This window comes from Schistocerca gregaria, chromosome 2, assembly GCF_023897955.1.
Source record: "Schistocerca gregaria isolate iqSchGreg1 chromosome 2, iqSchGreg1.2, whole genome shotgun sequence".
In the NCBI taxonomy this organism is placed as follows: Eukaryota; Metazoa; Arthropoda; class Insecta; order Orthoptera; family Acrididae; genus Schistocerca; species Schistocerca gregaria.
Genome location: NC_064921.1, coordinates 781838576 through 781854900, shown reverse-complemented (window position 1 = coordinate 781854900; position 16325 = coordinate 781838576). Strand labels below are relative to the sequence as shown.

Below are 16325 nucleotides of genomic sequence, written 5' to 3'. Positions count from 1 at the left end.
ATGAGACACTTAACGTAGTAAAGGAGTTTTGCTATTTCGGGAGCAAAATAACTGATGATGGTCGAAGTAGAGAGGATATAAAATGTAGACTGGCAATGACAAGGAAAGCGTTTCTGAAGAAGAGAAATTTGATTACATCAAATATAGATTTAAGTGTCAGGAAGATATTTCTGAAAGTGTATGGAGTGTGGCTATGTATGGAAGTGAAACATGGACGATAAATAGTTTGGACAAGAAGAGAATAGAAGCTTTCGAAATGTGGTGCTACAGAAGAATGCTGAAGATTAGATGGGTAGATCATATAACTCATGAGGAGGTATTGAATAGGATTGGGGAGAAGAGACTTTTGTGGCACAACTTGATTAGAAGAAGGGATCGGTTGGAAGGACGTTTTCTGAGGCATCAAGGGATCATCAATTTACTATTGGAGGCCAGCTTGGAAGGTAAAAATCGTAGAGGGAGACCAAGAGATGAAAACACTAAACAAATACAGAAGGATGTATGTTGCAGTAGGTACTGGTAGATGAAGATGCTTGCACAGGATAGAATAGCATGGAGAACTGCATCAATCCAGTCTCAGGACTGAAGACCACAACAACAACAACATATCACACTATTATATCACATATCAAGCATGTACATTTCAAGAAGTATGCGACCTGAATAAAGTCTTACTTAAAAATACGTTCTAAATGTATTTTAGTTCACCAAAATTATCAGTTATTTCTTTAATGGGCGACGGTGAAATTTTTTTAGACTGAATCTCTCAATTTTGATGTTTACGTGTTTTCCTTCGTTTCAAATTCATTTCTTAACATTGTTATTACTGATTAAAACGAATACTTATCGGAAGAATAACATATACATAATCAGAATAATATCGCTATAGATATAAACAGTTGGAGAGCGGGAATAGATATGAAGTGATCGTTCAGATGCGCAGAGCAGAGTTTTGTCCGTAGGCACTCTGCAAATTTTATATGTTTGGATGGCATTTACTCGCTAGTACAAGTGAATCCCGCTGAAAAGCCTCAAGGAACACTCCGCGAAAATTATGTTTCCATCAGATGTACATTGATGGGCCAAATCTTTATGGCCATGTTTGTCCGTCTTTGGAACGAAAAACATCACTGATTATGCGTATCAGGGATCCGACAGTTTGTTGGTAGGTATGTGGAGGTATGTGGCATTAGATGTATTCGCACAGGTCATGCAATTCGCTTAAATAACGGGCTGCTAATGACCGTACACTATGATGCCGCCCGACAGCGACTCAGATGGGTTCCATAGGATTTACTTCAGGCGCATTTGGTCGCGAGACATCAACGTGAATTCACTGTAACGATCCTCAGGCCACTGTAACAACGGTTCTGGCTCAGAGGCACGGATAATTATACTGCTGAAACATGACTTCGCTTTTGGGGAAGACATCAAGCATGAACGGATGGATGCAGGTGGTGCGCAGCTATCAGCGTGTTTTGTTGCTACCACAGGTCCCATGCAAACTCGGGAGAATGTTTCCCATAGCATAATACTGCTCCCACCAGCCTGCGTCCATGCGCTCTGCATTTTTCGACCCGCCGTTCATCACGATGATGGCGTCGGTGGAGACGACCATCGATTTAGTGTAACAAACATGTAATTCACTCGAAGAGCCGACATGTTTACATTGATCGATAGTCGCATCCCGATGGTCCTGTGCTCACTGCAATCGTAATTGACTATATCGTCGGGTCAACATGTGAACACGTAGTGGTGGTCTGCTATGTTCAACAATATACGATGAACGGTGTGCCCCGAAACACTTGTGCGTGCACCAGCATTGTGCTCTTTTGCCAGAGATGCCACTGGTTTTTATGTCAGCAGAAGAGCCAACACCGTGTTACGAGTGGAGGCCGAAATGCACGCATTTTAGCTCACGCAGGCTGGCGTGAAGAGGGAAGAACTAAACTGACGTGAGGTTTGGAACAGAACAAGGAATGAGAATTCAGAAAGCGGACGTAATCAGTTTGATACTTTTGATACTTAACTTTAATCCATTAATGTTGAACGTCGCTCTTGACGGTACATGATTCACAATATTATCTGTTCCGAATACATTCGTAGTTACTGAATATGGCGCCTTGCTAGGTCGCAGCAAATGACGTAGCTGAAGGCTATGTTAAACTGTCGTCTCTGCAAATGAGAGCGTATGTAGACAGTGAACCATCGCTAGCAAAGTCGGCTGTACAGTGTGGGCGAGTGCTAGGTAGTCTCTCTAGACTAGACCTGCCGTGTGGCGGCGCTCGGTCTGCAATCACTGATAGTGGCGACACGCGGGTCCGACGTCTACTAACGGACCGCGGCCGATTTTAGGGCTACCACCTAGCAAGTGTGGTGTCTGGCGGTGACACCACACAGGTCACAATCTATCCTACTTTACAGAGTAGACAGGCCTCCGAACCTCACGTTCTGCAGTCGTGGACGTCCAACCCTTTAGCGCCTAGTGGTAATTTAATTGTTCTTCTACCTCTTTCCGTAGACGCTCACGACAGTAGCACGTGAACATTCGACTAGCTTTGCCGTTTTCGAGATCCTCGTTCACAGGTTCTGCGTAATAATAGTATGCCCTTCGGCAAAGTCGCTTATCTCTATGGATTTTTCGATTTGCAGCCTATGTCTTCGCTAGGGTGATCCCCCGTCCGTCTCTGCTCCACTTACATACTTTTGTTACCGCGTCGTGTGCCCGCAGCGCCACTAGGTGGCATCCATCGTCGCGGAGGGCAGTGGTCATAATGTTTTGGCTTATCAGTGTATACACCACTCTCAGAATTCACCACACAGTTATGTCGAGATTTGACGGAAACGACAAGTGCTTCGGATTCCACATTAAGCTGTAGGTCTCTTTTCCTCGGATGGATATCTGGGATTGGTTAAGGACGTCCAGTTAAAGGACTTGCACCAGGCCCTTGGGCCACATGAAGTTATTTTAGGATTAACATATTAAAAATTTGCACTTGAGGTCTGCATTCTGGTACATACGTTTAACTTTCGTTCATCCTTAGAGAAACTAAAATATTAATCGCACACATACATTCTCCGTACATTATTATGGAATACTATTACGAGTACTTTAAAATAAGCACACTTGTTCGGAGGTATGAATACTCTAAGTCTAATGTTTGATACTATCCTATATAAATATTATGTGGAAATTTCTCTTGCCGGCCGTGGTGGCCGTGCGGTTGTAGGCGCTTCAGTCCGGAACCGCGGGACTGCTACGGTCGCAGGTTCGAATCCTGCCTCGGGCATGGATGTGTGTGATGACCTTAGGTTAGTTAGGTTTAAGTAGTTCTAAGTTCTCGGGGACTGATGACCTAAGATGTTAAGTCCCATAGTGCTCAGAGACATTTTTTGAAAATTTCTCGAAATGTCGATACATTCAACAGACTGGCTGGCGATACACTCTCACGCTACTAAATTAAGCTAGCGTTTGTGTCGCGAACGCGTGGCCGTACTGTAACATAAATATGTGCTACTAACTTATATTAACTGCTGATGGACTGTCTAGATGTTTTGCAGAACATAATCGCCTCTTACTAGCGTGGTAACTACATTCACCCTTTGTGATACTTAGGTATGAAAAGTAACTTTTCGTGTGGACATATTTCGATTTGCATTCATAGCAGCAATAAAATATTCACCATTCCTGTTGCTAATAAATACATGTGTAAAACAAGGGCAAACACATGTAAACTGAAGTTTTGCTCATAGTCAATAAGCGGTCTGAGGCGCCTTGCCACGGTCCTTGCGGCTGCCCCCGTCGGAGGTTCGAGTCCTCCCTCGAAAACATGGTTCAAATGGCTCTAAGCACTGTGGGACTCAACATCTGACGTCATCAGTACCCTAGACCTAGAACTACTTAAACCTAACTAACCTAAGCACGTCACACACATCTATGCCCGAGGCAGGATTCGAACCTGCGACTGTAGCAGCAGCGCGGTACCGAACTGAAGCGCCTAGAACTGCTCGGCCACAGCGGACGGCAGTCCTCCCTCGGGCATGGGGGTGTGTGTTGTCCATAGCGTCAGTTAGTTTAAGTTAGATTAAGTAGTGTGTAGGCTTAGGGACCGATGACCTCAGAAGTTTGGTTTCATAAGACCTCACCACAAATTTCCAAAGTCAAAATGTGAATAAACAGCAATTCAAATTTGACGTTGCCGACTTGCGCAGTATTCAATGTTCTTTCCATACATATTCCTACTCTATGCATACACTCACCCTAAACCTAAAGCGAAAATAAACTCGAAGAGTAAACGAATCAGAAAATTTTCAACAACTATTTGTAGATTGAGTGTAATCGCTGTTGCTATGAGAAACATTTGTTTCCAGTAGGTGTGGCGGATTCACCAAATTTCTCCTGTGGCCAAAGAAATTATAAATCAATTCTTGTTTCGGTATGCTAAATTGCCAACGGAAATAAGGACATTCAGAAATACTCCAGTAAGATTGAAATACGAAATACTGACTTGCCCTTCAATACTACTTATTTCAAGAGCTACAACGTAAATGTTCGCAAAGCGTTTAAAAATCATTTAAGTAACGTTATAATTAACGTTTGATGAACAATCATTGTAACTAATGTCCCCGAAACAAACAACAAAGTAAGTAACGTAACATGTTTAATATCTAGAAGTGTAAAAAAGACACTTTTAATAGTTACTATTAAAATCAGTCTTGATCACTAATTTATTTATTATGGTAACCGGTTTCGACCACGGTCATCTTCAGACGAAAACACTGTATGAGCAGGAGCTTCCTTCTGGTGGTAAATCACTGCTCCTGCTCACACAGTATTTTGGTCTGAAGATGACCACAGGCGTGGTCGAAACGTGTTACTAGAGCGAAAAAAATTTGTGAGCAAGACTGATTTTAATTGTAACTATTAGTAATAACATTGATCAATGTCTGCTCCCACGAGGTATTCAAAAGTAACACTTTTAAACAGTCTAAAGTGGCTGTATGTACATACTTCTCCGTTTTAAAGAGTAACACTTTAAATCATAACGAGAAATCACCTATTTGTATTTCGTAGTTTACAATGACATTTTTGAAATACTGTTGTCACTGAAGGAATAATAGCTATGTGCTGACCTCTTACGCGGATTCTCTCTGTTGAATCTAACATTCAGTAACATTATAGTGGTATGGTTATATACATAGGGTAAAAAACATATTCACACATAAATATTTCGTATTAAATAAGCTAGCCAAAACTCGTATATGAATTTTTTTCAGCTCTAGTGATTTTCGCAGACTGGAATGAACTACTCTCATTGGGACAGAAGTGAACTGCTTGCCAGAATAAGAGGAGCGAAATCTGTTTGGCTTTGCAAATCTGCTTTCTTTGGCGAAGTAATCTCATAGTCTTGGCGCGTTGAGCGGTAGTGTGTTTCTTCTGTCTCTTCGCTCTCTGTTGTTATGGAAGATCTTTGCACGTGCGGTATCGGTAACAGAGTGCTTTGAGCTGTAGCTCTTAATGTTAGAGAATTTGTGCTGAGACAGTGTTTCGTGCGTAAGAGAACATTGCAATATGTCTTTTGACACATTCAGGTATATGAAAGAATACCACATGGGCGATACGTTTATTGTACAAGTGTAAGTTATGAAATTTTGGCTTTGAGTTTGTAGTGCATACAGAAAGATTACTTTCTTCACACTTAATCTGATTTCGTGTTTCACTCTTGTAAAAATGCATTACTAATTGAGTTTGATATTACGAATTATTAGCGTAGATAATAATCCCGAAAACCATTGTATCGTAGCGTTGGCTGACGGATGTGGGTAAAATGTTTTGGCTTACTAGACGTAAATATGTTTCGAATTTAGTTGCTAAAAAAAGTTTGCTCTGCGCCATTTGTATACGTAGTTCTCTGAAACGTGGCCTTAGTAAAAATATATATAAGCTAACGAGAAGTCTAATTAAACAGCCGGAACCACAGAATAGAGAGTTTATTTAGTGTTGGAAGCTTGTAAACATTAAATATGGCGATGTCCGAACACACAAACCCCACTACCGGCCGTGTTTTCCGATCTCATTTGTTTTCTAGTTACGAATTCAAATTTCCTTTCAATTTGACAGAAAGCTAGAGGGTTTAATATTAAATTGAAATCATAATTTTGAGAAGTACTTTTTGATTTTTTGCACTATTTTCTCAAGGACCATGGCACGATCTCAGAAACAAAAAGCCGAAGATACACCGCCTTCATATAGACAGCTTCGGCCGTTTTTTAGTGATGATAAACGGAACAGATTTGAAAGTACCCGTGTAGATTAACATGCATTTATTTATAAATGACAAACGGTGACTACGATACGTGCTGTTAAAGTGACAGCGAATATGGTTACAGTTACCAGCCGTGACAAAAGAGGCTTAACAGCTTTCTCAATCCAAACAAATCTTACCAGCTGTTTTTTCGGAACAGCCGTTTTTTACATTTTCATGTGCGGAGATTATCTTACGCTCAATTACATATTGATCCCTGTTTATAACGGGAATTCCCTGCATGTTACACTTTTGTGCTGAGATAATGCCCACACCTAAGCTGCAGAATGAAAACCTTGAGGCGACAGATCCTAGATTTTGGTGAAGTAGTTCTTGAGTGAGTTCTTTTAGTTAAGAATGATAGCCCAGTGGAAGCAGAATAATTTATTACGGCAAATGAGAGAGGTACTTGCAGTTTTAAGAAATGTTACGTTCCGTGTCATGGTTGCTGTAGTCTGATTTCAACTATTGGCATCTGACGTTTGAAGTCGAAACTTAACGGACAGTTACCAAGAGCGCTCCTCTTTCCGCGGGTATAGAAAACTCTGTTTAAGGTCTCTACCTCCTATAAAAGTCAAGCAACGTATCAGAAATTCACATATATTAACCTGTGAAGCATATTAAAGAATTTCAAAAACGTGTTCTTAATTTAAATTAGAATCAGAATTATATTGATTTTTTTCAAACGAATGAGATTACCGTCTGGGACACAACTTCACCTTATCACGTCATGACCTGAAAACTATTGAAGTCACTGAAATAAGTATTTTTCGTAGATTACCAACATACCTCACTCTGCAACGGATCTTTCCGTAGTTGCGTATCGTATCGTATCGCATTACATTTGCTACGTTAGCTTCGGGGAAACAGCACTTTCGTACAATTTTGTCAATATTCGGCTCATACCGGACGTGAAGTTTAAATAATTCCTCTCTTAAGAATATCACGCGAAGGCAAGGAGATTAACGTTTGGTGGTATTCACTCTCAAAGTATCACAAATCACTTCCTAATTTTAATACGACCAGGTTACTTTTTTCTTTGAATACGTATAACACTAGCGCCCCTCGAATGAAGAGGTGGCAGGCAAAAAGTTTTGTGTAGCGGAAGTAGCAACATACAGGGAGCCTACGATGTCTATCTCCAGTTGATGAATTGGTCGCATCTTTCAAATGCTGACTGCCTTAAATTTATGAGCCGACTAAGTGATGAGGTTATGCGCAATTAATAGTAAATATTGTGCTGCATCGTCATGTCATGACTACAGTGATAAATTATTATTGTATCACTCCTTTGTCGGGAAATAAGACATGCTCGCATTGACTGGACGTCCACGCTCTCCTCTTGAAGCGTTTGTTGCTAATAACGAATAGCGTCAAAGTGAAAAGGAAATACAAAAGACCAGTATAGTCTCTGAGGCTGAAATAATCAAGGAACGTAAAACGAGTGAAGGGTTCACTTAAATACTGGTGGACGCCACTCGACATAGGATTCCGAAAAAAATCAAGGTCAAAAGTTCGATTTTTAAAATGATAATGGCTAGAAGGCCGGTGTTGCTTATTAATACTTAACTCAAAGTATTTAATTTTATTAGTGTTGGCCGACTGCTGGTCTGTGTGCGAGGTTTGGAGTTGTCCGGCAGAATGAGGTAAGTAGCGCTTTGATTGTCGCAGGCAACAGCTTTCAGGTAATGAGCGTGTATCGCGCCCCGCAGTCTGAGGATCTGTCGGTTATCTGCGCGGCTGCTGATACCCGCGGGCTCAGAAGAGGCCGTTATCTGGCCAGTCGCTAACTGGACCCATGTTCTGCTGTTGCAGGCGGACGCGGTCGCTCAATGCGCCGTCCCCCATTCAGCAGTTCGGCCCCTGCGGGCGCATCATGAAGAATTCCGCGATGGTCATGTAAGTACCCTCCTCTGCATTCTCTTAGTAAGCAACGGGGACCATGCTCTCCATTCAAAATGTTTTCATGTAGCAGTTTTCACAGACATATTCACGGACTTTCAGATGGTTATGTAAGTGTGTGTGTGTGTGTGTGTGTGTGTGCGCGCGCGCTGGATAGGTTTAAAGCTAAAGTCAGCTATACGCCCTTTTGTTGGCTGTTCCTGCCCGCGGAACGTAAACGTTGCACTGTCACGTACTATTGCCGCGAACCAAGCCGGCTCTCGACGCGGTGGCTCATGGGAGCGACCGTAAAAGCATTTACTATTCACCATCAGCCACCGCGTCGGGTGTCTGCTTGGATTGCGCAGGTAGCAGTCACGTACGCTGCAGCTATTGATGTCGCAGCGCACAAGACGTGCAGCTGTGTTTCTCTCCCTGCCGGTCGCTGACATCTGGACGAGACCCGATATTAAGCTGCAGCACTAATGTATCCTCCTAGCCATAAAACGTCAAATTCCGTGTTTATGTGATTAGTAAAAAGGAAGAAACAGCGAAAAAAAAACTTCAAATGATATTTCGTAAAATTTGAAGCGGAGCGTTAGTGATATTTCAGTTAAATGACATCTCCGCTCGTCCCCCCCCCCCCCCCCCCACGAAGAAATATCTCTAATTTCATTCTTTGTTAATGTTGAAAATTACTTTTCATTAATTTGTAGACACTACTTATAAAATTAGGTTAGTCTTTTATGTTGTCATTTCCTACTAGGTGCCTTATTGACAGTGGGCGTCTCAGCCGTGAAGTAAGAAAATACACACTTCCTACTGCAGAGCACGTTTTATAAAATTCATTACACTATCGCTCGTCGTGTCAGGAATGGACAGTGTACTCCTGTTAGCAACGAAAGGGTCTTGTAACTGAAGATACGACATCTAAAGAAATCCGTGGCAAAATAGTGCCCCATATGTTTTGTCAATAATATTCTTTTCCCAAGAAACCTCTCGAAAACTTTAAACACAGTGTGCTTCTTGGTGGCTTCTAACGGTTTTCCGCGAATGTTTTACTGCATTACTCAAAACTGCGTAAAACGCATTTTCAGACTGCAAGATTGGAGGGGTACAATGGCGGGACAGACGGTGTGATTGTCGAATGACATTTGAAACAACAGCTACGCGTGTCAATTTAGTATTATACTTCTTGCAGAAACTTGAAGAAAAAACTGACAATGTAAAACACACGCACACCTGGTTGCCACAAGACAATTACATTTTAGGACAGCAACAAAAGACAGATATTGCACTGCATAGAGATTAGTATCAAAATTTTACTCACACTTCCCCCAAATGTTTATGTTGCTAAATACAGTACTGGGCAGGATTTCTGGCCTCTTTAATGTCGTTTACACTGTCAACAAGAACAGAACCACTCTCCAGTGGTGAAATTTCTTCATAGGGCTTGGATAGCTATATTAGTTCTCTTGCGCCCCCCCCCCCCCCCCCCCCAACCCCTTTTCATTGGCAGTCGCATATTCTCACTCCGTTGTTGACACTTATATGCACTATTGCCTTTAAGTAGCCCAGGTAACTGCTCCGCAGGATCTTGCAACGACTCCGCTAAGGCTGGCATTACACTACCATATTTCTTTGACAAAGAAATATGATCAAATATTCGTCAAATTTCTTTGACATTGCGCTAAAAAGGGGTATTACACTGTCTTTAAATTTTTCGTCAAATTAAGATGGCGAATAACAACTAGATTTTTATACGCTGCAGTACGACACTTGCATTGTGCATGTATTTGGATGAAAAGCGTCGGAAAAAGGAACATAATTGGATGAAGCCAAAGGTATTACGTCGAGATAATAAAAGCATTCAGAAAAAAAATTATACGAAAGCTGCAAGTGGAGGACGTCAACTCTTATATATAGATTACTTTCGAAGGGATGAGCGTATATTCCAGTATTTGCTCAGTAAAGTGGCTTCTCATATTACTAAACAGAATATTCCCTTGAGAAATGTTATACCTGCAGAAGACAGGCAAACTGGAGTACTGGGATTTCTTGATATAGGAGACAGCCACTCTAGTTTACAACACAGCACTCGAATATTACTTTGCACAATAACCAAACTAATTCCAGAAAGGTATGTAGCGATTTATAAAGCTCTGAAGGGGAATATGTAAAGGTAAATAAATGTTTAGTACACTAAGTGGGCAATAAGAACATTTTTATTTTTGAATAGTTTAATTAATGGGATTAGTCGTCCAACAACTACAAAATTAATAAAGTACGAAACAGATGAAGCACTTTTTAACTTGTGGCTTCCACAGTTCAAAACTAGACAAAATACAATGGAAAGCTGAGAAAGAATGTTTCATTTTAGAGTGTGACCACATCCTGTATTCCGGCTTGCTGAAAAGCTGACTGGATGTTTCCAGAGGAAGAGGCAGATGCTGTATCTGTAGTTGTGGACTTTTGTGCCTGCAGCATATTCCACCTGTTCATCAACACACAATTAATAGCATGCACTGTACCCCATGCTCACCCCTCCGCCCTAGGCGAAGCAAGTTTGAGTCGAAGGAACACAACAAATTTGGAGCCATGTTTACAGACACTGCAGACACGTCAAATGGTTGTAGCGACGCCAGCGCTCCAAGCGGTTACATTTCATATTGCAGTGAACAGAAGACGAACGTCTTTTATGATCAAAGTTCCCTATTACATCATCAGATTACTTTGATATAAATATTTGACGTTACAGCTTTGACAAAGAAATATGAAAGTGTAAGAGCGTCCTAATTGAGCGCCGATTTGCTGGACCGCGGGCATAATCGGCATCAGTAATATCTTCAATCTTCCGTTTGAATGGTAAGCGTCGTACTTTATACCCAGTGACAGAAAATCCTTTTTAACGATGCCAAGTGTTTTTTCTTGAGGATTCCGTAAAAATTTTGACACAAAGCTCATTACGAGTGCTACGAGATGTATTCAAGTTCTAAGGCCTCCGAATTTTTCTCCGGACTGGAAAGAGATAGAAACATGCGCATTGTTTTAAAATGAGGCCGCGTTCATTGTCAATACGTCCCAGAGATGGCAGAAGAGTACGGCAGATGAGAACTGTTTTAAATACTTAAAATGGCGACGTTTTCCTTACTTGAACAGCGTGCAATCATTCGTTTTCTGAATTTGCGCGGTGTGAAACCAATTGAAATTCATCGACAGTTGAAGGAGACATGTGGTGATGGATGGATGTGTCGAAATTGCGTTCGTGGGTGCGACAGTTTAATGAAGGCAGAACATCGTGTGACAACAAACCGAAACAACCTCAGGCTCGCACAAGACGGTCTGACGACATGATCGAGAAAGTGGAGAGAATTGTTTTGGGGGATCGCCGAATGACTGTTGAACAGATCGCCCCCAGAGTTGGCATTTCTGTGGGTTCTGTGCACACAATCCTGCACGACGACCTGAAAATGCGAAAAGTGTCATCCAGGTGGGTGCCTCGAATGCTGACGAACGACCACATGGCTGCCCGTGTGGCATGTTGACGCGCAACGACAGCATGAATGGGACTTTCTTTTCGTCGGTTGTGACAATGGATGAGACGTGGATGCCATTTTTCAATCCAGAAACAAAGCGCCAGTCAGCTCAATGGAAGCACACAGATTCACCGCCACCAAAAAAAATTTCGTGTAACCGCCAGTGCTGAAAAAATGGTGTCCATGTTCTGGGACAGCGAGGGCGTAATCCTTACCCATTGCGTTCCAAAGGGCACTACGGTAACAGGTGCATCCTACGAAAATGTTTTGAAGAACAAATTCCTTCCTGCACTGCAACAAAAACGTCCGGGAAAGGCTGCGCGTGTGCTGTTTCACCAAGACAACGCACCCGCACATCGAGCTAACGTTACGCAACAGTTTCTTCGTGATAACAACTCTGAAGTGATTCCTCATGCTCCCTACTCAGCTGACCTAGCTCCTAGTGACTTTTGGCTTTTTCCAACAATGAAAGACAATCTCCGTGGACGCACATTCAACAGCCGTGCTGCTATTGCCTCAGCGATTTTCCAGTGGTCAAAACAGACACTCAAAGAAGCCTTCGCCGCTGCCATGGAATCATGGCGTCAGCGTCGTGAAAAATGTGTACGTCTGCAGGGCGATTACGTCGAGAAGTAACGCCAGTTTCATCGATTTCGGGTGAGTAGTTAATTAAAAAAAAAAAAAAAAAAACGGAGGCCTTAGAACTTGAAAGCACCTCGTATATCGGGCCTTGTACCAACTGCTAAATTCGTAAGACAGCCACTGCTTTACCTGTTTTACCATTGGTCAACTCATCTGGATGTAGATATTGCTCGTTCGGAGTTTACACAAGATGTGGCTCTTGTCATGTTAAACCGTCTCAGAATGTCTTCTGCGTTACTTTCTCCATTAATTTCTGCTGGCCCATTCTCATGGCATGCAATATTTAAGATATATCCTGCTGGCTCAACGATAATCTTAAACCCACCTTGAATTTCCCTTAACAAAACTTCAGTGCCCTTCTTCTCGGAGATACTAATCCATCATCGACGTACAGGTCTAGCATGGACTTGTTGCAGTCTTCTCGACAAAACAGGCTCTGATCTACCGTACTTCCCACAAGCCAAAGACTCATTAGGAAGTCCTTAAACTAATGGTTCCTGCACCTTGCAGATTGTTCGCATACCCGATCAGTCATGTTGTGCCAGTTGGAGACGTTCGCTAGCAGCAACACTCAAACTGCTCCAACTGCCTCGTATCTAGCGACAGGACTAAACGTTTCATTATAGTCAATACCTTCTTCTTGGCTGAATTCGCGAACTGGTCTTGATTTATAGCGACCAATTTTACCATCAGATTCGCGTTTAACTCTCAAAACCCTTCGGTTTGTAATAGTCTTACGATCTGGTGGCAGATGTTCCAAAGTCCACACAGCATTTTCCTCCGATGAAACGATTTCTTCCTCCATTGCTCTTCTCCAGTGTTCGTAGCCTACAGATTTAATAACTACTGCCTTCATCATTTCAATAACATGCTCTGGTTTCTTCAGCTGTTGCCGTTCCTCATTTCTCTTTCACTAGAACTTTCTTCTGTAGGTTCTTTAAACATATTTGCATCATCTTCATGATGACTCTTCGATTATTGATAGCGCATTTCACTTGGAAGTAATACCAATGTCATTCCAGTTGTCTCGGGTTTAAAACAACTTTACTCCAAATAATCCGTTTTTCTGGTTCAATCCACGCTCGAAAGCCACTAAAGCCCTCAGAATAACGGACACACTTCCCTGTTTTCCTTTTTCTTTTGCTTTTCCAAGAATGGGAAAAACTCCTCCGCTCAAAAATATGTTTACTAAGCTGCATCATTTTTCCAGTGAATACCTCGTAGGATGTTCTACCATTCACACGACGTGCAGAAGTTCTAGTTAACACGCAAACAGCCGTGTTTATCGCTTCTGCCCACAAAAACTTACCCAGGCCTTAGCTAGCAACGTGCTTTGAGTTAGTTCCACAACAGTTCTGTTGGTACGCGCTGCACATCCGATCATCTCTAGACTAAAAGAGATTGTGACGATGAGTTGTATACCAGTTAATTTCATCAAGTCTGTAACTTCAGTATTATCAGATTCTCGTCCGCCATGACACTGAAATGCTTTTGGTAGTTGACCACAAAAATTCTTCACAGTGCTCACTCCCTTCTGCAGTCTCAGACTTCTGTTTTAGAAAATATACCACGCGCAGTCTTGAAAAGTTACAAATAAAGCAGAGAAAGTATTTAACTACTGCTAGCGGTTTACACTCTACAGTTCCAAACAGATGACCAGGAATCAATTCACCAGCTTGTGTGGCACGCTGCTTTCGTGGCTGAAACGGCTCCGATGCTGCTTCCTCTTAACATGTGCCCCACAAAATTCTTCGCCTGTCTTCAACACGTTGCTTCAAGAATTTTGGACATATTTGTGCTGATGGCACATGCGTTCGCCGAGCGGTCTAAGGCGCTGCAGTCATGGACAGTGCAGCTAGGCCCGGCGGAGGTTCGAGTCCTCCCACGTGTGTGTGTGTGTGTGTGTGTGTGTGTGTGTGTGTGTGTGTGTGTGTGTGTGTGTGTGTGTCCTTAGGATAATTTAGGTTCAGTAGTGTGTAAGCTTAGGGACTGATGGCCTTAGCAGTTAAGTCCCATAAGATTTCACACACATTTGCACTTCTTTTTTTGACACAAGCGTTCATGCATAAATTTGCGGAGATTCCGTTGGCGCAAGGTTTACGTGAGGATTACAAGGATGCATTTGTTTTGTCACTCGAAAAAAAAAGGAAGAAAGTTTGCGGTTAGCATACCGTCGACATCGAGGTCATTGGAGACGGGCACATACTCGGATTATGTCAAGGATGGGGAAGCAAATCGGCCGTGCCCTTTCAGAGGAACCATCCCGCCACTTGCCTAGAGCGATTTAGAGAAAACACGGAAAATTTGAAACCGGTTGACCGGACGCTGGTTTGAGCCGTCGTCATCCTCTTCGATAAGCAGCTAGTGCGTATGCCACACGGTTTTACAAGGCTGCTGTTTCGGAACTCACTTTTCTTTCGATGAATAGAAGTCTAATCCTTTATCCGTAGCAGACTTACAGAAAACAGATTTCTTCACTCTGGAGCATACAAAACCTTATCCATATGGCATAACTTTCGTTCTCCGTCGATAAGTTTCAAAAGAAATAATTTCCTTTACTAGTGCGTTCATAGTTGAATCATTGCCCATTCATATCTCCAGTGATTTTTCAAACTCAGTATTCTTGGACATACGATTCGTCGCTCCGCAATCAGCGATCCACGAGTCTTCGTCCAGTTCGGCACTCACTATTTCTTCAGTGAAAACCCGCTCAGCCAGTTCACTTTTATTTTGTTATTGACAGTTTTGTGTTTGACATTAGGACACATTTTTTTAATGTGGCCAAATCCACCACAACCGAAACATTTCAGCTTATTTTTGTTTGTCAACTGTTCGTATTTGTTTGATGAAGTAACATTTCTGTTAGTGGTGCATTCTGCATTTTTTGTTTTTTCACTGATCGCTCTGGCAGTGAACAGTGCAACTAACTCGTGTCGTTTGTCCTTAAAGCACGACGACGACTTTCATCAGATGTTAACACGTCCATTAAATGTTTCAAGTGTCTGTTGATGTTCAGATCTTGCCCACCACGACTGTCGTAGTCTTTCATAACAGTAAGGCAGTGTGTCAAGTACGCGCATTGTTAATGACGATTCATCAGGTTTCACGCCGAGTTGCTGCGTTTGAAGAACCAAGTTTTCAAACCGTGCAAGATGTCACCATGTCATCGCCTAAAGTCATGTGAAAATTGAAGAATTGTGACAGAACAATGTTTGCAGCTTGCTATGTTTTCAGTTAAAACGTGGCATGTAGTTTGCCCTACATATCTGCCGCACTCTCACACGCGACCTACAACTGGTGCTTCGACAGTTCGGACAGTGATTGGAGTCGCTGCACGGTCAGCTTTGTCTTATATTTTTAGCGCAGCAATAAACGCATCTATTTTGTGCTGATGTCGCATCCGGTGGCAAAACATCCGTTTTTTTTATTATTTTTACGTCGCCAATTCACACTTAGTTTGCACTATACGAAGCACGCAATAAATTTCGTACTGCAAAATTTCACAAATGCCTCATTTGTAGCCGCACACAGTTTCTCATTAGCATGGAAATCCATTGTAGCCCTGTGAAACAGTTCAGATTTGCATCTACAAAAAATTCTACACGGGAACTTGCATCAACTGCTCACGTACGTACAATACGATCCGCGCGTATCGCACATTGCACACTAAAGCATCTCTGGCGTCACGAAATGCAAAATTGCAGTACCCAATTTCTGCCTTGAACTGCGGACTTAGGACTATAACCTGTTGCAATAACGTCAACAAAAAAAAAGTACAGTATAAAGCGCGCACGCACATCGTGGTTACTACAACTAGACATTTTAGAATAGAAACAAAAGAGATATGGCACACTGCACGTTGTTGTGTTCTTCAGTCTTGAGACTGGTTTGATGCAGCTCTCCATGCTACTCAATCCTGTGCAAGCTTCGCCGGCCGCGGTGGTCTCGCGGTTCTAGGCGC

At 42.3% G+C, this 16325-nt stretch overlaps 1 protein-coding gene across 19 annotated transcripts in view; it reads left to right on the top strand.

Moving 5' to 3' along the window:
- Positions 1 to 16325, top strand: part of LOC126335033 (NAD kinase-like) — a 904299-nt gene that overhangs the window by 759212 nt on the left and 128762 nt on the right. For 15 of the 19 annotated variants that reach the window (XM_049997888.1, XM_049997887.1, XM_049997883.1 and 12 more), the window contains one exon: positions 8121 to 8204. In XM_049997888.1, coding sequence (XP_049853845.1) covers positions 8121 to 8204 — 84 coding nt within the window. Of the gene's footprint in view, positions 1 to 5333; positions 5638 to 8120; positions 8205 to 16325 lie in introns of those variants that run through there. The other 4 variants (XM_049997897.1, XM_049997899.1, XM_049997900.1 and 1 more) reach the window with 4 other exon arrangements.